Source organism: Nicotiana sylvestris, chromosome 6 (assembly GCF_000393655.2).
Source record: "Nicotiana sylvestris chromosome 6, ASM39365v2, whole genome shotgun sequence".
In the NCBI taxonomy this organism is placed as follows: Eukaryota; Viridiplantae; Streptophyta; class Magnoliopsida; order Solanales; family Solanaceae; genus Nicotiana; species Nicotiana sylvestris.
Window position 1 is genome coordinate 36343453 of NC_091062.1, and position 23300 is coordinate 36366752.

The window sequence follows — 23300 nt, forward strand, 5'->3', positions numbered from 1 at the left end:
CGAAAGAAGCATCCAAGCTATTAGAGGAGATTCATGAAGGGACCTGCTGTCCACATATGAACGGTTTCGTCTTAGCAAAAAAGATACTCTGCGCTGGTTACTTTTGGATGACTATGGAAACGGACTACATCCAGTATGTCCGTAAATGCCACCGCTGTCAGATACACGCATACATGATAAATTTACCACCAAACGAGCTTAATGCAACAAGTTCACCATGGTCGTTCGCCGCCTGGGGAATGGATATTATTGGACCAATCGAACCTGCCGCATCAAACGGGCACAGGTTTATCTTGGTAGAAATTGACTATTTTACCAAATGGATTGAAGCAGCATCTTATAGAGCAGTAACCAAGAAGGTCGTGGCAAACTTTGTCCGCGACGGCATTGTTTGTCGATTCGGGATTCCAGAGTCAATCATTACCGACAACGACTCCAACCTCAACAGTGACTTGATGAAAGCCATGTGTGAAACCTTCAAGATCAGACACAAGAATTCCAAAGCCTATAGACCTCAAATAAACGGAGCAGTAGAAGTCGCCAATAAGAATATCAAGAAGATGTTGATGAAAATAATAGAGAAGCATAAATAGTGGCATGAGAAATTATCGTTTGCTTTACTGGGATATCGCACCACAGTCCGCACATCAACCGGGGCAACCCCCTATATGATAGTTTACGGTACATTGGCCGTCATTCCTGCTGAGGTAGAAATTCCCTCCCTAAGGATCATACAGGAAGCTGAGCTCGACGATGCAGAGTGGGTAAAGAGTCGTTACAATCAACTGGCTCTTATCGATGGAAAAAGAATGAATGCAGTTTGCCATGGTCAACTTTATCAGAACAGGATGTCCAGAGCCTTCAATGAAAGAGTCAAGCCAAGACAGTTCACACCGGGGCAGCTAGTGTTAAAGAAAATCTTACCACATCAAGATGAAGCCAAAGGGAAATTCTCTCCCAACTAGCAAGGTCCGTACATGGTTCACCGGGTTCTAACAGGAGGAGCCCTCATACTTGCAGAAATGGACGGAGAAGTCTGGCCAAAGCCGATCAATTCAGATGTAGTCAATCATTGCTATGTGTAATCTTTATGCTTTCCTATATGATGTAAATTGAACTACGCCTGACCTGATTCCCATTTAAGAGGGGATACGTAGGCAGCCCTATGGGTTCGGTCACAATTCAATAAAACTTTTATTTCCCTCGCAATTGGAAACTGGGCAGAATTTTGAGAAGGACCCTTAAAATTCCGAAGCCAATTCCAGCCAATCATCGCTAGTAGCAGTCGAAAGCATCAATCCATTAAACTAGGGCAGAATTTTGAGGAGGACCCTCAAAATTCCGTAAGAAGAAGGGTTGCAATGTCTTGAACCACGTCGTAGTCGTTGGTTCATCAAAAGAAAACTATTCTTAATTATGTTTTATGTATGCCTTTACTAATCATGCATGTTTATTACCAAAATTGTCTTGTTTGGCAATGCTACACCAATGATACATGCAGTATCACCGGATCAAAGCCGAACAGGTCAAGTAGAGCCAGCGGGGATACGAACTAACCTCTCCCTTTACAAAACTCACAATTTTTTCTTTGGATGCAGGCACTTGAGTTGCAAAATCATCAAATATACTATACACTCACGAGACTCACATTGCATAGAAATACAACTCACAGAATCGTTGCACTTACTCATAGCTGCTATCCGCACGCAGTGTCCCCAACAGACACAGTATCCCCAGTGATCGCAATATCACAATCCGCTATCAGCTAAGAAAATTCTATTATCATTTGCCCTTTTTACTTCTTGCATAAGGCCATCATTCTGCCTTCCGCGGTTAAGCTCTACTTCCATCTGCATTTCTGCATTCTATAAGGCTACCATTTTGCCTTCCGAGGTTAAGCTCTACCTCCATATGCATTTCTGCATTGCATTAGGCTATCATTCTACCTTCTGAGGTTAAACTCTACCTCCATCTGCATTTCTGCATTGCATAAGGCTACCATTCTGCCTTCTGAGGTTAAGCTCTACCTCCATATGCATGGCTAAAAGATCGCCACCTTATTTACATTTGCTTGGCTGAAAGATCGCCACATACTGCATTTGTATGGTTGAAAGATCGCCACTTTATTATTTGTATGGCTGAAAGATCGCCACATTTACATTTGCATGGCTGAAAGATTGCCACCTTATTTACATTCGCATGGCTGAAAGATTGCCACATACTGCATTTGCATGGCTGAAAGATCGCCACTTTATTATTTGCATGGCTGAAAGATTGCCACCTTTACATTTGCATGGTTAAAAGATCACCACCTTATTTACATTTGCATGGCTGAAAGACCGCCACATACTGCTTTTGCATGGCTGAAAGATCGCCACTTTATTTTTGCATCGGTTGAAAGATCGCCACCTCTACATTTGCATGGCTGAAAGAGCACCATCTTTTGCATTGCATAGGCTGAAAGATCACCAAATACTGTATCTCATGGGCTGAAAGATCGCCAATCATCCAAAGGCATCATCGTTCGGAGGCACCATTTTCATAGCCTGAGGACCCCTTTTAATCTTTTGTATATCATTATTCAAAGGCATCATAGTTCGAAGGCATCATTATCATATCCCGATAGCATCATTTCACGGCCTGCAAATCCTCTATCATACGCATCATGGCCCAGGATGTCATGGTCTGAGGACATCATCCTAACCGTCTAAAGACAGCATTCATGGTCCTACGGAAACTTGCATCATGTTTAAATTTCCGCACAATGTAAGCTTGTATTGTTTATTTGCAGGTAAACCGGCGAGCAATGGCCATCTCAGCAGGAGAGATCCCGCTCTGGTTCCCGCAGCCCTATTAGACCTTAACCATTCATCCCAACCTGAATATTGCGTCCTTTCTTGAAAGCTCTCCATCGGCGTACTCCGTCGACGGATCCTGAACTACATATGTCGGCGTACTCCCTATTTTATCAAGAAAAGCCCAATAATTATTCCCAAAATTGTCATTTTGGCAATTCACTTATTATATTCCCGTATTTATATTAAAATATAGCTAACATAATTTTTGCATATTTTTACAAATTTATTTAGTATTTTTTAAGCTAAATTGCATATAATTGTAATATTAGCCTATTTTAAGATTTAATTGTGTTTATAATTATAAAATTGACTCCAGTATTTTTATTTTCATAATTATATATTATTAATAAATTTAGTACCTTTAATTTCCTCCCATAAATTATTTTACTATTTTTTATAAATTAAACAAGGGAAAAAGTGGCTATTTAAATGTTAGTCCATTTCATTTCAATTCTGGCTGGATTTGGCACCCCAATTAAATCCAATTTCAGATCTCATTATCCGACCCAATTCCTAAAATTACCCAACCCACGACCCTTTAAAATAACCCACCCGGCCACCCTTTTGATACGGCTCACACTCTTCCTTTCCTTTTTAATTCCCAATACCCCCCCCAAACCCTATTCATTTTCTCACCGGTAGCCGCCCCTGGATTCCCCCTCTCCCAAATTCTCTCTCAAAAACCCTAGTCGCCTCCCTCTATTTCCACCCTAAAACCACCGGAATCTATGGCTTCCAAGGCAACAGAAGTCTTATACCGACCTCCTATAACTCCTACACGCCAGGTTATTGAAGATTCAAGGCCTGACCGTGAAGAAGCTTGGTCCAGGCTTCATTTGATTCGAGTTCTATGGCCGTCTCTGGCCTTGCTCCGGCAAGCCATGGCTGTTCGAACCTGATCTCGACTTCTCCTGCTTAGATCAACGACTTTCCAAGCCTTTCTCTCCATTTGGGTTCCTCTAAAACCCTAGCTTTTGAGGTTTTTCTGATATTTTTAGATCTGTTCTAGATCCGTGTTTTCCCTGAGCTTTTAAATGGTTTCTCGAGATTTCTTTCAAAAACTATGCTTTCAAACCTTTATCTTTCCGATTAAGGGTTTTGTTGAGATGCTTCTCTGATTTTTGTTAAGTTTCTTGTGTGTTTCTTCTACTATTAGTTTCTTCTACTATGTTTCTCTCCTACTGTGTTCTTACGAGTTCTTCTACTGTGTTTCCCATGTGTTTCTTCTACCATGCTCTTATGAGTTCTTCTACTGTGTTTCGCATGTTGTTTTTTTACTATGTTTCTCATGAGTTTCTTTTACTGGAAGATACATGTTAAAGGGCTCACTTCCTTTCTGAGATTTCTGAACTTATTTCATTAGTATTTCTGCCTGATTTACTTATTTTTATCTCAACACTCGATTAATGGTAAAACCCCTAGAATTTGGGGGTTCAGCCGAGTTTGAGACCACTGGCTATGTGATTTGCTTGTTCTTCATCTCTGAACTTGTTTGATTTCAAAAACCCTAACTTTCTTTGGACCTATTTCGAGTTTCTGAAGATTGTGTCATCTGTTGCTCAACTGAGTCTTGAAATTTTTGTTTAAACCTTGGTTTCTTTATATGATTTTGATTCCCTTCTAAGCGTTTCTAAGGTCCTTCTACTGGACCCTTTGTATGCTATTTGATACACTCTCTTCTTCATTGCTGAGTTACCCTGTGATTACCATATTCCTATAGTCTACTACTTACTGCTTGTGCAATTGCATGACACTTTTTCTTCGTCCTAAATTCAGCCTCGCATGCCTAATACTTGTGTACTCTTTATATGTGTTGAACTTCCCCTCTAAATGGCTCTCAATTTTTTGAATGATTTCATACTTCCTTTTGTGTAAGTCTGATTGATTTCTTTCCTTGTTTGCTGATTGCCCTGTTACTTGGTTTGAGTCAAAAGCTTTCCTTAGCCTTTTTTACTTGGTTTATTCATGGACCAGTAGTTACAAATCTCTGATTCCTTGATTTACTGTGTACTAATTGATTCTTACCTTATTTGTTTTAACCGTGTATTTCAAAATTCTACCCTTAATTTAACTCCTATGTATTTACCCCTAATTGACTACTTTGCACAAGATGCTTATTTGATTTCTTTCCTTAAATAACTTTTGCCCATTACCGTTTAAGTTTGAATTCCTTAATTAAAGGAAATCTTATACTGATTGTTTTAATTTATACCCCAGTTCCATAATTATTTTTCTTACCTTATTTCTGCATGTTTTTCACACTATAAATACATGACTCTTTCATTAACATAACACCAACACTCGTAATTTTCTGAACTCATACTCACACTTAAAAGTATTCTCTTGTTACTTGTGGCCTATTTGCAAATCCTACTGCCTACTTCTCTCTCTATTTGCTTTCTTTGAACTGGTATGTTCTAATTAAGATTCAGCACCACAACAATGTGTTTGTTTAACATTCTTTCCTCCTGTCTGCCTATTGCTTGTGTTTAGTTCAATACTTATTTAGCATCCTCCTTCTGCCTGTTCTGCCTCTATTATGTATTCTAAGTATTTTTGACAATGATGGTTGTTTGCGGCATGACAACATTAAAACATTGATGTCTATGACTCAAACTCGATCCCCTGGGATTGTAACCTCATGCTACCATTGTATGTTGTATATTCTGTCGGCATAACAGCATTTCCTATTACTGCGTATGCCCAGAATCAATTAATGCCCAGGCACAAGGGCCCGCTGTAATCAGTTCCCAACCCTTGAATCCCTTTTGTGTGAAGTTATTATTTCTGTAGCACTCCTCTCCCTTTTCCTTTACTCCCCTAGTTCTTCAAGTTCTGTTTCTGCACTTGCACTCTCTCTTAGCCTTTAAGTTCTTCCCCCCTCTTGTGAGTCTTGCCTTGGGACCCATTGAGCTCCCTCTGAACTTGGACACTTGAGGGCTGGACCTTCCACACTACACTGACCCCCATTTTGATAATGCAATTTGGGTGTGAGCATTGCCCAGAGTCCCATTGAGGCTCTTAGGGAACTTTGACACACTCAAATGGGAGAAAGGCTTTGGATCATAGTCTCTTTGAGTTGGTCTATCTCATAACTCAAAGAGGAAGTCAAGAATCAGGCTTCCTCTGGTTGTATTTTTCCTTATAGTTTCTGATGTAATTTTATCTATTCCGGGTTGTAATAATTTGTAATAAACACTTGGGTATGGTTAGAGTAAAAGGGTGGATAACTATGTATGCAAAGGGTAGATTCCATGTCTATAGGTATTTTGAATTCTGCATATTCAAATGCATATAGAAATCACGCCTATAGGTCATTTTTAATTCTGCATATCCCAATCTCACATAGACACCATATCTATAGGTATTTTGAATTCTGCATATTCAAATACATATAGATATCATGCCTATAGGTCATTTTGAGTTCTGCATATCCAAATCTCACATAGATACCATGTCTATAGGTATTTCAAATTCTGCATACTCAAACGCATAGAATAGGTATTTCGAATTCTGCATACTCAAACGCATACAGACATCATGCCTATAGGTCGTTCTGAATTCTGCATATCCAATTCTCATATAGAAATCATGTCTATAGGTATTTTGAATTCTATATATTCAAATACACGTAGAAAGCATGCCTATAGGAACTTTTAATCAAATCCGAGTCGCTTCACGTATAGAGCCAAAATTGGTAATAACGGGTACTGTCAGTTGCAGAACTTGTAACCAATTCATTAAGACTTGCCTCTCTTTTAACAATCTGATTACCCTTATTTAGCGAGTTTAACCTGTATGTTTCAGACCCTACTATTTCATTGCTTTTCTGAATCTAGTAGATATTATGCCTATAGGATCCTTGTCCAACACTTAGGCAAGCCTTAGGGAATTAATCATAACTGAATCCGCTTCTGTTAATAATTACAGCCAGCAGACAGGCCTGATTCGGACTTCTTATCTGAGTTATGTAATAAACTAAAATCGCCTCATTAACCGTCCTTCTTCATCTATAATAATCAGACGTAAACAGTATGTGTAAGTCATGCTTATTACATGCTTCTTTATTCAAGGAGGTATATCTGAGCCTCTGCTTGTTATGTGTTTTCCCCAACTTGCAATACGTGTTTTGTATGTCGCCTTAGAGTTTTTACCTTTGAAACTACAAATAAGCCCAATATCCCTCCCTTTTAGAATTAGTAGTCCTAAATGCCTCTGGGACTGATAGGATTGGGACGGGTAATAGCATGTTATAAGTAAACGAGACCAACCCGCGCTTTAAATACCTTAACAGGGTGGGAAGGATAGATATGGATATGATGACCACGCGATAACGTCACATGTAGCCCCTCATTGAGGAGTGATTATCGGACGTTGTGTGGGGTGATCCATATTTTTAGCAAACCTAGGACCCCCTTCCTTTATTCTTATTTCTTTAACATTTCCATTCAATAATCCGCTTCCTCAAATTGCTCTTTTAAACTTTGTCTATTTTCATACCTTTATATGTGAAATCCCCTCTTATTTGAGCTTTATTTGTCTATATGTTAATTGTACCCTAAATTCACAATAATTGTCTGGCCGGGAACCACACTAGTGGATTCTGAGGGGTGCCTAACACCTTCCCCTTGGAATAATTTCAAGCCCTTACCCAATCTCTGGTTATTCAAATCCTCTTGGTTGTCTAATGCGCCCTAATTATTAGGTGGCGACTCCTCAAATCAAACCCGATTCCCAAAAGGAATGAGTTGTCCCTCCAAATGTCATAAGCCCGATTCCGCGAGGAAAAAGGGGGCGCAGTAGCAAGTTTTGATGAACAAGTGTTGAGGTCATAGAAAGTGATCACTACTAGCTCTCCAATACTGAATCTTCAAATGTTTCAGTAACAAAAACTTTAAGCTAGGAAACCTTTCTCAACTATTTCCCACTCCTTGCCTTTGTAGGAATTATTCGTTAGTTTAAGGGCCTCAAGCTTGGGCAACTTACTTACAATGCTCAAATTCATCAACCGCAAACAAGTCCCCTTAAAAGCTAACTTCTTAAGGTTTTGTGGAAAAGCATTTGCAGGAGGAGGGAGTAAAGGTGGAAATCTCTTCAATATTCCCCTACTTGGATAACCAACTCGGCGAGCTATCTCTTTTTTTTTAATATATTGTTTTGATCTGAAATTCAATTCTTGGAGCTAATCTAAGTAGCAAAGATCCTGAAAGACCTTGTCATTGCTTCTACATTTGTAGTCGTGGTGGACCCCACATACTAGCTATTCACTCATTTTTTGGGTCATAATCGTTATGTATGAGCATTAGTCTAAAGACTGATGAACCCTAACAGATACTGCAAATTTTTCAAAACCAAACTTTTCTCTGTAGACACAAGATAATAAAAGTAATTCCAGTCGAAACAGAGGTGCCTCAATTGCGGCATTGTCAAAATATCTGATGGTAATATGAAATGATCATTTTGCAAGACCTTAGGATTCGCAAGCTTAAGTATGAAAATTTGCAGATAATGTAGGCTAGATATTGATGGAGGAATGTCTACCGAAGAGGGAATCCAAGCCTGTATATAATGACTCAAAGCTAGGTATCTCAAGTGAATTAAATCAAGTATCCAACTGGGAAAAGTTAAACACGTCAATGAGGCAAGATCTAGTACTCATACTAGCTTGAAACGTAATAAGCTTGGCTTAAGGTATCTATAAAAGACGAAAATAGAACAGGTCTCACTACAATAACACCTAGTTATTTCTTCAGTACTGACATCTTTAATACCGATCCACCCTCGACTCTAAGAGAGAAAATGCATGGATTGTGCACATCTATTTTAATCATTCTTTCCGTTGATAACATTCACAAACTTTATGTTGCGAGCTTCTCTAAGGCAGAGTTCACGGGTCACATCATGCATTCCGCTACCTTGGTTTTCCAATAAAAATCAAATGGTGAATGAAAATTAAACTTCTATCTATAAGATCTTTTAGACATTCTTCTGCAACTTCTTCAATGTTTTTCGTCTCTTCTACCTTCAAAAATCCCTCCACAACCAACAATTCCATAAGTTCATTGACAAAAATCAATTTATCCTTGGGGAAGATTGCAAAATACAGAAAGCACGCTTTTAGGTGATGCGGCAGGTGATGGTAACTTAAATCCAACACTCTCATGCATTAGACATCAAGATCTATGCTTACCACTTAACTTACGTTCTTGGCTTCTCCACTCATTAATTTTTCACCGATTTTGGAGAAAAGTCAACCGATTTTGGAGAGAAGTCAGCAATAACAACAATAGCTAGAGGCAATCCTCTGCATTTTAATGCACTTAGTTTGCCAAGTTGTTCAAATCAGGGGAGAAATTATCCTTCACAAAGACCTTTTTTTACAATAAACTCCAACTTTCATCAAAATTCATGAGGCGCACTTGATAAGGAGGCTTACCTGAATTAGTATATTCATCCACCATCATATTCCGAGTAGTCATGAGTATTCGGCTTCCATTTTTCTAGTCTGATGAACATAGTTTTATATCATCCCAAGCTCCTGTAGTCCATATGACATCAATGACTATCAGGTACCTCCTACCTTTTAGAAGCTTCTGCAATTGGTTGGCTAGCTTTCCATCATCTTACTCATAATATTCAAGCATCTTTTCACTTATAGAAGAACGAAGGCCTAGAATTACATTTTTCGCACGATACACTTGTGATACAGTAGTTTTTGCACGAACGTCAAGTGAGACATAATGAATAGATCATTCTACATTTTTTTAGCCAAAGTTGTCTTGCCGATACACCCCCCTCCTTACAATTGAGACAACTTCTAATTCACTTGCTCCTCTAGCAAGTTGATCCTGCATCATCTCGAATTCATTTTCAAGGCCAACCATCATATTCGCATACTCCAAGGCATGTTGAAATGCACTGGCGAGGGTCATATTTTCTGCTTCTAGACCTTTTCTCTGCATCACCATCCACTTGTTCATGGCAGAATCAATGTGTCCAACCGCTTGTTTCAGGGCAAAACGAAGTTCCCAAAAATCTATTCTTTGTGTAATTGCAATTTCTGTTAAGGAAACTTTTCTTGATTCAGAGTCAACCACAAGTTCTATGCTACATCCAAGCTCTATCATTTCAGCTTCCAAGCTTGTCAATGCCTCAAGATCGCCTGTTATAGAACTGCAGGATTTCTCCAGAATAGCTCTCAAGGATTCAAGGTTTTCATAGAAGATTTGAATAGTAAGTCCGGTACATTCCATTGATTGCTTGATGGTGCTCATAAGAGAAGTAATAGCAGCATAAGCCATGTTTTAATCCTCGTATCTTTTGATGTTTTTGAGAATTTTCTATCAGTAAACAAAAAGAGCAAAGGTCCCTATTTTCCTAACTTAATTTGAAAAAAAACAGTTTCTATCAAAACATATCACTTAGGGAAGAAAAGAGGTAAACATGGAAACACGTTGTTCACACTACAAGTGGTCTTGACTTTAGAAACTACAAGACATTGGTGTCCAGCACTCTTTTATTGACTTTTGAGTTTCTTGAACAAGGTTTTGCTTTTCTCTTCCTTTTTTTCCTTTTGTTAAATGCTGAATCTTATATTTGTATGGCCCTCCCTTAAAATGCTATCTTCAAAGTTGGAAATATTTTGGAAGTTTTATGTGATGACCCTCCATGTCATCATGCCACATAGACGCCATTTGGCATATATTAATGCCATGTGGAAGCTTACATAAGAAAAAGGCTAGCATTTGTGAGAAGATTCTAGAGAGGGATGGACATTTCCTTAGGAAGAACCTAGATCCTTATGGATTTGCTAGAAAAGTCTTTGGAATCTTCTAGGCTTTTAGAGAATTCTAAAAAAAACCCTTATATTGTAAATATCAAGGACTTGTGTAATAATTAATATTTACACACTAGCCCCTAGGAGACTGATATATAAAGGGGGCCATTCATTTGTAATTCATCAAGCAAACAATTCAAGTTCTCTCTAACACAAAGCTTCCTTTAACAATTCTCTTGTGTTCTTTCTTCCATTCTCTTAGCGATCTTGAGTGTAGCAAGGTTGACTTGACATACCAAGAATGTGAGCAAGTTGTACAAGATCATGAGCGAGTTGTCAAGTGTCGCACGTGTACATAGTTAACAACTAAGGACATGACAACGTGGTATCAGAGCGAAGGTTTCAACTAAGGGAATGGCGAACGACGGAGAAATTAACGCTGCCAACACCCAAGCCAACGTCATCCAGGATGATGTTGGCAAGAGTGGCCGTAGTAAAAAGAGGAATGCCACCAACAAGATCCAGGAGGTGCCACCTGAGGTTGTGTCAAATGAAGGGCTTACATCCCAAGAACCATCTACCACTGAGGCGAGCAAGGATGAAGTGGAGGTCCTTCCAGAGGACGTCTCGCTCGGTAAAGAGTGGGTGATGAAGATGAACGCGGGGACGGACGTCGTGGAGATCTTTGGCCAACGCTTGGGGAAGGTGGAAGGCACCCTTAACGTTCTTGAGGGGCACACTCTTGAAGAGATTGAGAGCATCCGAAATGACTTGGAGGGATGTACACAGACTGAGATGGAACTAAGGCAAACCATCACTACCTTAGAGTGCAGACTTATGGAGGCTTTGAGTACTATCGATGCTATGAAGGAAAAGATAGAGTCACTCGAGGAGCATGTCAATGCTGGCATGACTGAGGTAGCCAGCAATGTTATGGTGACGAGGGAGGCCAAGATTGAGGCTCCCAAACCCCCGGTATTCAAAGGTGTTCGTGATACACAAGAAGTGGAAAACTTCCTTTGGCACTTGGAGAACTACTTCAGGCACGACAAAGTGAGGGACGACGAGGCCAAGATCAATACTGTGGTATTGTACCTCTCAGAGACTGCCATGCTATGGTGGAGAAGGAAGATGGCCGACGTGGATAAAGGCCTATATACTATTAGCACATGGATCAGTTCAAAGCAGAGTTCAAGCGATAGTTCTTTCCAAACAATGTCTTGTACGAGGCAAGGCACAAGCTTAGGGAATTGAAGCAAATAAGGAGCATACGTAACTATGTCAAGAAGTTCACTACCCTTATGCTTCAAATCCCCAACCTGACCAATGATGACTTGTTGTTCCACTTCATGGACGGGTTGCAAAATTGGGCTAAGCAGGAGTTACAATGCCAACAAGTCACTGATATAGACCAAGCCATAGTGGAGGCGAATCATTAATGGATTTCAGGCATGACAAGCATGACAAAGGCAATATCAAGGAGTCAAAGGTTAACAATGCCAAAGATGGGGGAGACTGTGGCAAAGTCAAGGAGATACAACAACATTACTCCAAGACTCAAGATTTCAAAAAGTCGAGTGGTCGTTAGGGCTAAGAAGAAGGGATGCTATATATGCAGAGGGCCACATGGATTCAGGAATTGTCCTGACCTTAAGAGCCTCAGTGTCATGGTATGTGAGCGAAAGGAGAAGCCACAAGGAGAGAGTTAGGAACCGCACAGTTGGGTATGATCGGATTATGTGGTGTTGTCGCAAAGCAAGCTATCCAACCTACGAAAATGGCAATCAGTACGTGGATCTCACCATCAACAACAAGCCCGCTCGTGCAATGGTGGACACAGGAGCAACTCATAGTTTCGTGACTGAGGCTGCCGCAAAGAGACTGGAATTGAAGCTTGCTCCAACCAACTCTCGCATCAAGACCGTGAATGTCGAGATACAGAATGCTCGTGGGGTAGCTAATGGAGTTGGTGTCAAATTGGGAACTTGGAAAGGTATGACAAACTTTACCGTAACCGCTATGGATATCTTTGACATCATACTGGGGCAAGAGTTCTTTAGACATTGTCATACTTTAATCGACCCCTACCTTTAATGTCTCTTGGTTATGGAGCGAGAAGGAGCTTGCATGGTACCTACAGTGACTATGCCACACGAACAGATCCAAGCACAACTCTCAGCTATGCAGGTTGTCAAGGGGGTCAATAAGGGGGAGTCGACGTTCGTGGAAACCATTGCAAGTCTAGAGGAAGACAAGAATTTTCAAGAGACAGTGCCGCCTTGAATAGAGAAGTTGCTTGAGGAGAACAAAGAGGTCATGCTCGAGGAGTTTCCTAAGCACTTGCTGCCTAGGCGAGAGGTGGATCACAAGATTGAGTTGGAGCCAGGGGCTAAGCCACCCGCATTGCCCCATATTGTATGGCACCGCCGAGCTGGAGGAGCTCAAGAAACAATTGAAAGAGTTGTTGTATGTTGGTCACATTCGCCCATCAAAGGCACCTTTCGGCGCACCAGTATTGTTCCAGGAGAAGAAGGATAGATTGTTGCGCTTGTGCATAGACTACCGAGCACTTAATAAGGTTACAGTGAAGAATAAGTACCCGATCTCGCTCATTGTTGATTTGTTCGATAGACTTGGGCAAGCCAAGTAATTTACCAAGGTGGATCTTCGAAAGGGCTACTACCAGGTTCGCATTGCGGAAGGGGATGAGCCAAAGACAGCATGTGTGATGATATATGGAGCCTTTAAGTGGTTGGCGATGCCTTTCGGCTTAACCAATGCACCGGCCACATTTTGCACCCTTATGAACAAGATTTTTCATCCCTACCTTGATCAGTTCGTGGTAGTCTACCTAGATGACATAGTCATCTACAGCAACACCTTGGAGGAACACATGGAGCACTTAAGGAAGGTTTTCCAAGTCTTGAGGGAGAACGAGCTATACATCAAGAGAGAGAAGTGCGAGTTTGCACAATCAAAGGTGCACTTATTGGGCCATGTCATTAGCAATGGCGAGCTATGCATGGACGAGGCTAAGGTACGTGCTACCCAAGAGTGGGAGGCACCCATAAAGGTAAATGAGTTGAGATCCTTCCTTGGACTTGTTAATTATTATCGTCAGTTCATCAGTGGATACTCAGCAAAGGCCGCACCATTGACTGAGTTGCTAAAGAATAACAAGCCATGGGTTTGGACAGAGCATTGTCAAAAGGCGTTTGAAGGCCTTAAGGCAGCTGTAATAGAGGAGCCAGTCTTGGCATTACCTGACTTTGCCAAGACTTTTGAGGTGCACACAGATGCTTCAGACTTTGCCATTGGGGGTGTCCTGATGCAGGATAAGCATCCCATAGCATTTGAGAGCCGCAAGTTAAATGAGACGGAGTGGCGGTACACGGTACAAGAGAAGGAAATGACTACCATTGTGCATTGTCTTCGTACATGGAGACATTATCTGTTGGGGTCGAGGTTCGTGGTCAAGACTGATAATGTGGCTACTAGCTACTTTCAGACACAGAAGAAGCTCTCACCAAAGCAGGATAGGTGGCAGGATTTCTTGGCCGAGTTTGATTATGCGCTGGAGTATAAGCCGAGCAAAGGTAACATTGTAGTTGATGCCTTGAGCCGGAAATCCGAGCTTGCTGCAATCACTTCAGCGAGATGGGATATTTGAGAGGCTATAAAAGAAGGCATGCAACATGATCCAGCAGCCAAACAACTTATCGAGTTAGCCAACCAGGGCAAGACGAGATGTTTTTGGGTAGAAGACGGCATATTGCTTACCACGGGTCTACGTGCCTAAGTTTGGAGACATTAGACGGCGGATCATAAGGGAGAGTCATGATACAATGTGGGCTGGTCATCCAGGCCAACGTCACACCAGGGCCTTGGTTGAGTCAGTCTACTATTGGCCACGCATACGAGATGATATAGAATGTTATGTGCAGACTTGTCTTGTATGTCAGCAGGACAAGGTTGAGCAACAAAAGCCCGGAGGACTTTTGGAGCCACTACCAGTTGCATAGCATCCATGGGAGAGCGTGACTATGGACTTTATCACTTTCCTACCAAGGTCCGACGGTTATGGTACTATTATGGTGGTCGTGGATAGATTTTCTAAATATGCCACCTTCATGCCCGCCTCACCAGGTTGCACAGCCAAGGAAGCCGCCAATCTATTCTTTAAGAACGTGGTGAAGTATTGGGGCTTACCAAGGCATATAATCAGTGATCGAGACCCCCGCTTTACTGGAAACATTTGGAGAGAGTTGTTTGACATACTTGGTACGGAGCTGCACTTTTCTACTAGTTTCCACCCATAGAACGGATGGACAAACAGAACGAGTCAATGCCTTACTAGAATGCTACTTGAGGCATTATGTAAGCGCGCATCAGAAAGATTGGGCAACGCTCATAGGCATCGTCCAATTCTCTAATAACTTGCAGCGGAGTGAGTCCACGGGACGGACACCATTTGAGCTAGCCACAGGCCAACAACCACAAACTCCATATTCCTTACCAGCTGCGTTCGAGTGAAAGAGTTTGGGGGCTTATCATATGGCCAAAGGATGGGAGGAGCAGCTCGACATTGCTAAGTCCTACTTGGATAAGGCAGCTAAGAAGATGAAGAAGTTTGCGGACCGTAAGCGGCGTCCCACATACTATAGAGTTGGGGACATGGTCATGGTGAAGTTTAACCAAGACAGTTCAAGGCACTACGGGGCATGCATCAGAATCTGATTCGCAAGTATGAGGGGCCATTTAAGATCGTCGCCAAGGTAGGCAAGATCTCATACAAACTTGACATGTTATCGTATCTTAAGATCTACCCTGTCTTCCATGCCAGCATGCTTAAGCCATATCATGAAGATAAGGATGATCCGAGTAGGGGCCAATCAAGTCGGGCGCCAATGACTATCACCGCCTCGCATGATCGGGAGATTGAGGCTATCATAGATTACCAGGCCAGGCGAAAACAAGGGCAAAAAGCCACTGCTATGTTCCTCGTCCATTGGAAAGGGCAATCACCGGAGGAAGCCACGTGGGAACGATATGAAGACTTGTGGCAATTCAAAGATAAGATCCGAGAGTTTATGCAGCAGCATTGCGACGCGGTCGTCGCAATATTGGGGGGGGGAGAGTGTGATGACCCGCCATGTCATCATGCCACATAGGCGCCATTTGGCATATATTAATGCCATTGTGGAAGCTTACATAAGAAGAAGGCTAGCATTTGTGAGAAGATTCTAGAGAGGTATGGACATTTCCTTATGAAGAACCTAGATCTTATGGATTTGCTAGAAAAGTCCTTGGAATCTTCTAGGCTTGTAGAGAATTCTAGAAAAAGCCCTTATCTTGTAAATATCACGGACTTGTGTAATAATTAATATTTACACACTAGCCCCTAGGAGACTAGTATATAAAGGGGGTCATTCATTTGTAATTCATCGAGCAAACAATTCAAGTTCTCTCTAATACAAAGCTTCCTTTAACAATTCTCTTGTGTTCTTTCTTCCATTCTCTTAGCGATCTTGAGTGTAGTAAGGCTGACTTGACATAGCAAAAACGTGAGCAAGTTGTGCAAGATCGTGAGCGAGTTGTCAAGTGTCGCACGTGTACTTAGTTAACAACTAAGGACGTGACAGTTGCGACTGAAAAATTGGACCATACTTAAGAAGCAACACAACGCTTCACTTCTCCACAATTTCTTATTTTGTAATCAGACGATTAGCAGAAAAAGGGGACTCAATCTATATACTTCTAGGATCCCAAGCTTACCGGCAAATATTCTATTCAGTAGCGAATTCAATATTTATACTTAATGAGTTCGATCTTTAAAAATTTTAATACCGACTCACTGTATTTTTAAGATAAAGAATTCAAAATATTTGTTAAAATTAACACACATATATTTGCTCAAAAATACTAAATTCGGATGAACCGGCTGCCTAAGTGTTGCATCCGCCATTGATCCAGGTTAAATGATTCACGAATAAAAATTGTGCGGAGAAAATGAACTTATATTTAACATTGACAAATTTAGGAGCTAAGAAAGCTGCAAAGAAATGCAACGCAGAAGGTTGATTATGAATGATTGAAAGAAATTTATGTTTCGAGCTTCTCTCAAGCAGAGTTGTGCTGCTAGAGGCTATCCTCTACCGCATTTTAATGCAATCTGTTTCCAATTTTTCAAATTCGGGAGAAAATAAATCTTTCTCAAAGACCTTTCTATGCAGTAAATTCCAAGTCTCATTAAAATTCAAGAGACGCATTTGATAAGGAGTCTTATCTAAGCTAACATATTCAGCCATCTCCATATTTCGAGCGGTCAGGAGTATTTGGCTCCTCTTGCTGAAGTTCGGGAAACATAGTTTTACATCATCCCAAGCTTTTTTAGTCCATATATCATCAATGACTTCCAAGTACCCCTTACTTTATAGAAGCTTTTGCAATTGATCCGCTAGTTGCCCATCATCTTTCTTCTTATAAAATTCATCAGTCTTGGCACTTATAGCATAAAGAAGGCATAAGAGTACATTTCTCACAATAATCTTGTGAAATAGTAGCTTTTGCATGATTGTCAAAATGAGACATAATGAGTGGATTATTCTAAATTTTGTCAGCCAATGTTGTCTTCTCCAACACCCCCCCCCCCCACCACCACCACCACCACCACCACCAACACCACCACCACCACAAAAAAAATCCCTACAATTGAGACAACTTCTAATTCACTTGCTCCTCTAGCAGTTGATCCTTCATGATCTCAAATTCATTTTCAAGGGCCATCCATCTATTCTGTCTCTAAAGCATTAGATGTATAGCCAAGGGTCAACTTTTGGGTTTTGAGATATTCATTATTATTCATGGTCTGCATTGCCATCCACTTCTTTATGGTGAATCAATGCGCCCTTCCTGTTTCAAGAGGAAATGAAGTTTCCAATCTTCGTGTAATTGCATTTTCGGCTACGAAAATTGATTCCAAGTAAGTCGTATCTTCTGTGGTGCATGCTAGCTCTAGGATTCAGCTTCCAAGCTTGCCAATGCCTCATGATCGCCTATTATTTTCCAAGGTTTCTCCTGAATAGCTCTTAAAGGTTCAAGCTTTTCATAGAGCAATTGCAGGGTATGTCCAGTTGACTGCATTGATTGCTCTACGGTTCTCATGTAGAGAGCTAGTAGCACATATATGTCAATGTCCTTGTCTGTCTAATGTGTGTGATGTAGTGTATCAATGAACAAAAAGGAGCAAAGGCCAATTACCAAAAAAAGGGATCAAAGGACCCTCATTTCTTTATAGAAAAGGCAGGTTCTATGAAAGCATTAAAATAATTATCGTTCCTTTGCTTCCAATACTGCGTAATTCACCCATCTGCTAGCCCATAGATGCCTCGCCTCCTTGTCTTCTTCCTTTTGCTGTCTTACTTCTCGCTTTGGCTCCTAAAGCAATTGAATATGAGAATCAGTTAGTTTCAAGAGGGAGGAGTCTTCAACCTTCACACTTGCTGTGAGTTCGAAACAATTTTAAGATCCCTCTCAGTGATTGAGTATCTCCAACTATTCCATATCAACTATGGAGAAAGATCATCCTAACGAGTCAATAACCTTGGTAATAGGGCAAACGAAAGAAAACGAGACCTTTCAATGAATTGAAAATAAAAAATTTGTGGAACACCAGATCTTCAATAGACGAGAAAGGTAGTCATTTCATCCAAGTTTCAGGTGAGTGACAGTTTACAAGTCATCTTCTCCTTTCAATTCATAGCAACTAATAAGCACTCATTCTTGGATGGTAACAAATTATGATGCAAGCCCAGAGGGGGGTCGAATGAATTGAAAAATCAGAATCCAGAACTTATACTGGATGCAGTTCATGCTAATTACCTTCATGGTTCTACAGCCATCTACAATCTTATCTAATATATTTCTTTTTCCCATCTTGTATAACCTTATACAACCTAAATTTGAATACAAAGAAACATTTTCTTACAATGTAACTAGTATTATCTCAGTTCCAAACGGAGAGATGTACTCGTGAACCAAGACAGTTAACCCACATGTTTGCTCTGAACTCCCTCCGAGCTACGACTGTGATTTTATGATTTGACACTAATAAATACTTATCAACTTCTAAGAGTCCTCCTGTTTCCATCTTTTGAAGTTGATTGTCTCGACGGGGTAAGCTTCCTAAATGAGGCATGCAGAATCATCACTGCAAATGCATCAATTAGCTATAAGCTCTTGAAATTAGGACTAAACCAAAAGATAAAACGATAGAGTAAGAATAACAAATTGGGCATGAAAGCCAACCCACCTGCATAACTGACAGCAATGGCTGAGATGAGAGCCATTTGAACGTTGGTACAGAATAGAATAACTGCAGTTGCTGTTGTAGAAAAGCAGACTCAGTTCTCGAATTTATAGAGTAGCAGAAAAGTTCTGCTTGGTAGAATAAATTAGTGCTTAAAATTGTCCATCGAAACAAAATCCAGCCAACATACACTTGAAAAGACTGAGAAGCGTTTTAAAAAACGAGAAGCGCAAAAACAGTAACAGGGACCTTCGGCTTAAAAAAAGGAACCTAAACGCACGATTCTTCAAAATAAAGCAGACAATTACCAAACACAAAAATGATCTAACATATATGAACTTATTGCAATTAAAGTTACTAATTCCGTACTAATCTGACCAAATTCAAATTAAACATCGAAATATGTAATTTCAACAAGACCCCAAAAACATAACTACAATCACAAATCATAATTATTTTTTTGGGGGACATCAAATAATTATTCAATTTCACTTAAATCAACCATAAAAAAATTCTGCAGTATTTAGCTTCATAATTAGTTTTTTAAGCAACTCTGCTAAGTGAGTGGAAGAGAAGTAAAAGAGAAGCCCAGAGTCAAGAAGAAGTAGAATAAGAGAACTGCACAATAGAAGAGAAGAGGGTCATTGATTGAAGAAGAAACACAAGCAAAAAAACAAATTAAAGAAAAAAACAGAATTTGTAAAATAAGTATTATAGACTCAAGAAGTAGAAGAAGACTGCGACTACAGAGAGAATGCTGAAATATACATGTGAGTAGTCCTTGTGCTGATAGCACGTACCTGGTGAAATTGTTGAGGTGCGCGCAAGATTGCCCGGACATCTTCGTTATAAAAATCATATATATATATATATATATATGTGTGTGTGTGTGTGTGTGTGTGTAAAGAGTAGTCCTCTTACCCAAGTAGCAAATGAACTCTATTTTCCCCTCTTTTTTTTCCTTTTTATCATCCTTTTAAGTAAAATCAACCTTCTGCCAAGTCAACCTTCAGCTATGAAGCGATAACACCTTTTTTTTGGTGGATAGGTAAACAAGGATTTGGCACACATCTCAGAATTTATCTTTTGTTAAATACCGTGTTAAGGGGATGGAAGAATTGAGCCAATTAACCTTTTCTATACCAAAAGCATCCTTCACATTGTTATGTAAGAGATACCAACATCTCGCCAACTTTGCAAGTACAACAAAAGATGATATAGCTTCCCATTTCATTTTTCCCTCTACTTTTAGTTTCTTACCAAAAACACCGAGAAAACCTTTCCCCACCTTTTTCCTTTTTAACTTTTAGGCTCATTGACACCAGTATATCTGAAGCTAAACAATTTAAAGCTATCTTCGCCATATTTTGCTCATGCACAATATTTGAGATCTGAGTAAAAGGTAAAAGGTGTGGGTACAACAAAAGATTATATGGAGATGTTATAAGTCGTCCTTTTTTATAAAGGTAATCTCCTGTGTAATATATGTGCACCTCGACTATTATAAATAAGCCTTCCCTTTTTACTTTGCCTCTTTGCTACCATCCAACCCCCCAAAAAAAAAAAAAAGGAAACTACGCCAAAATCCTTTTCCCACTTATTATACTTCAAGGCCCACCTGAACTAGTATATTTGTGGCCCAAAGCATTTAAAGCTGTTTCCACTATATTTTTCTTGTTTACAAAATTTTGACTAACAGAAGCCTTCCGTCCTTTTTCTTTTTTGAAATGGAGAAGCCTTCCATTTTTTACTTTCCCTCTTTTTCTTTAGATTTCCTAACCCAAACCAAAAAAGAAAAGAACTACTCAAATATCATTTTTCCACTTATTTAAAAGAAACTTTCAGGCCTAGACACTAATATATCTGCAGTCTAAAGCATTTAAAGACAGTATTTTGCTTGTTTACAACATTTGAGTAAAAGACACAAAGTTCCTTCCCCATCGTCCCTACAACATCTTAATCAACAAAATTTGGAGGGGGAGGGGGTACTAACTAGTTCAATCATCACGAGAACTTGAGGAACTTTTGAATGAAAAAACTGAGAGACTAACATTCTTCAATAATGAAAAAGAAACCGATTTTATAATCTATGCATTCGTTGTACAAGTACCTAATTTATGAACTTTTCATGCATTTTTTTAATGAATGTTAATTGTTTATAGAGACATTTTACTTGAATTAACATTCTCGCAAAAATTTCCAGTTAAAGGATACTTTTGGAGCAAGATAGAACAGGTTTGGAGAAGACCAACCATATATCCCTGCTCCCCTTGATGGACTCGTTAGTTAATTGCTCACATCTGGATCAATTACGTAGTACCATCTCATTACATACTTTTAGCTTAGTGGTTGGATTATTTTTCCTTGATCCTGACTTCTAGTGATCTTGGTGAAAGGTCTTAAGAGCATCCATTACATTGCAAATGCAATGCCTCTGGAACACCATTTTATCTCAACCAAAATTTGGCATAAGAGCCTCCAGTTTAGAGGAGTACGGTTTGCCATTTGGTAGAAGGAAAACAGATATGGACAATATTCAAAAGGTTGAAGAGAAGCTTAAAGATCAGGATCAGTTAACACATAGGATAAATCACAAGCCATATGATAAAACAGTCAAAGCTACGATCATATTATTCATCACCAATATACACAGATAGAATGCTGGGACCTGAATCATTTAAGAGAGTGGCACCCCATTTTTTCCTCTTTCTTTCTTTTTTTTTTTTTTGTCGGGGGGGGGGGGGGGGGGGGGGAAGCACGAAAGAATATCGACTCACCACACTGAGCAATGCGAATCAAGCTTTGTCTGATTACAGGGCGCTGCTCTAATCCCCAACGATCTCCACATAACTTTAATACATCCCAAAGCGCCAAACATAATATCAACCCTACAAGCGCAAGCAGCTTCTGGTACCTGTAACCCAAATTTATCAACATTCAACTAACAATCAAATTGCACTAAAATCAAGAAACCAAGCAACAGAAATTAAATCCTGCAGCTACATAATATTTGCTAAATTTGGACCAAGTACTATCTTCAAATCTCCAAGCCCTTAACATCTTTTTTGTTTGACAAGTACTCTGAAATCTAAAGGGCTTGAACATATCACCCAATAACTGAAACTTTGTCCTATGTGAAACCCTAGCTTTTAGATTACAATTGCTTCAGCTTTCAAATTTCAATTGGCACATATAAATATATACCAAAAACCGTATACATGTTCTTTATGTCATGCAAATGATATATTCTTGAGGAAGAAAGAAATTACGTAGAGTGCTTTATAACTTAAATTAAGAACTATCCAAATCCTTATCAAAAAGAACTATCTAAATCCACTATCCTCCGAGTGAGCCTCATTTAGCTCTCAGAGCCTAACAACGTCAAACTTCTCATACAAAGTCAATCGATCAATCAACCAACAACTCAATTCTAAACTAGTTGGAGTCAGTTATATGAATTCTCTATATTCCTTCTAATTCGTTCGGACCGGTTTCAGGTGTACTGCTTAAAACAAATCCAATATTCAACTTATCGCACAAGCACAAATTTTAACCATTATTAATAGTACAAATTACAATCGATAACATATACTTGTCAATGTCCACATACATGCTTAAAAAGTCAAGACACACAAATATACATACATAATGTGTGTGTATATGTGTATGTGTGTGTGTATGTGTAGAGAGAGAGAGAGAGCATACAGAGAGCAAGCGAAGAAGAGGAGGAAGAGAGAGGTATAATTGCGGGCATAGCGTTTCACATTCTCGTGGACTCTAAGCCGAGCCTGAGAAGGCGACGAAGGAAACGAGTATGAATCCAACGACCCGACGAACAGTCGAGTCCACGACGGCGTATCACCGGAAAAATCATCCGACGTGAGCTTCGCAAACGGATTAAGCGTAAAAAGCGACAGTAAGGTTCCAAGATATGAAAATATCTGAACAAAGACCCCGTTGGAGATTGAAACTGCGGCGGCGGCAGAATTAGTAACAGCAGCAGCGTCGGAAGAGGAAGCAGAGGCGGCGGCTGTGGTGGCGGTGGAAGAGTGGCGGTGGAGATCGGTAGTCCGTTGATCGAGAATTTCGAGGTAGCCGGTATCTCGGAGCCAGGATTCAAATACGGGCTCGGGTACACTTAGAGATAACGGGTTGGATGAGAATGCCATTTTCTTTCCCTCTTTAAGGAATTTGTTTTACGGTACTTATCTGTATCGTTTGGTGGGAAATCATATGAGTAACCAACAAAATCTTCGGGCTCCTCCTTGTTTTATCTAAATTTTTAGGGCGAATTTCGAATATTTTGTGGTGGGCGCTTTATTCGGAAAGTATCTTATGCTCTCTTTGAATTGAACTC

General features: G+C 40.0%; 1 protein-coding gene across 2 annotated transcripts; it reads right to left on the bottom strand.

Annotated features, from left to right (window-relative positions):
- Positions 1-17838: 17838 nt before the first annotated feature.
- LOC104222774 (PRA1 family protein H) lies at positions 17839-23268 on the bottom strand. 2 transcript variants are annotated; one of them, XM_009774067.2, is made up of 4 exons: positions 22649-23264; positions 21721-21857; positions 18947-19018; positions 18314-18844 (listed from the first exon to the last, which is right to left on the bottom strand). In XM_009774067.2, exons 1-4 carry the CDS (start codon positions 23110-23112, stop codon positions 18756-18758), a joined length of 762 nt encoding a protein of 253 aa, XP_009772369.1. In that variant the 5' UTR covers positions 23113-23264; the 3' UTR covers positions 18314-18755. The 2 variants fall into 2 exon arrangements, with proteins under 2 accessions (XP_009772372.1, XP_009772369.1); XM_009774070.2 differs by lacking the exons at positions 18314-18844; positions 18947-19018 and adding an exon at positions 17839-18072 and having other exon boundaries at positions 22649-23268.
- Positions 23269-23300: the final 32 nt, after the last annotated feature.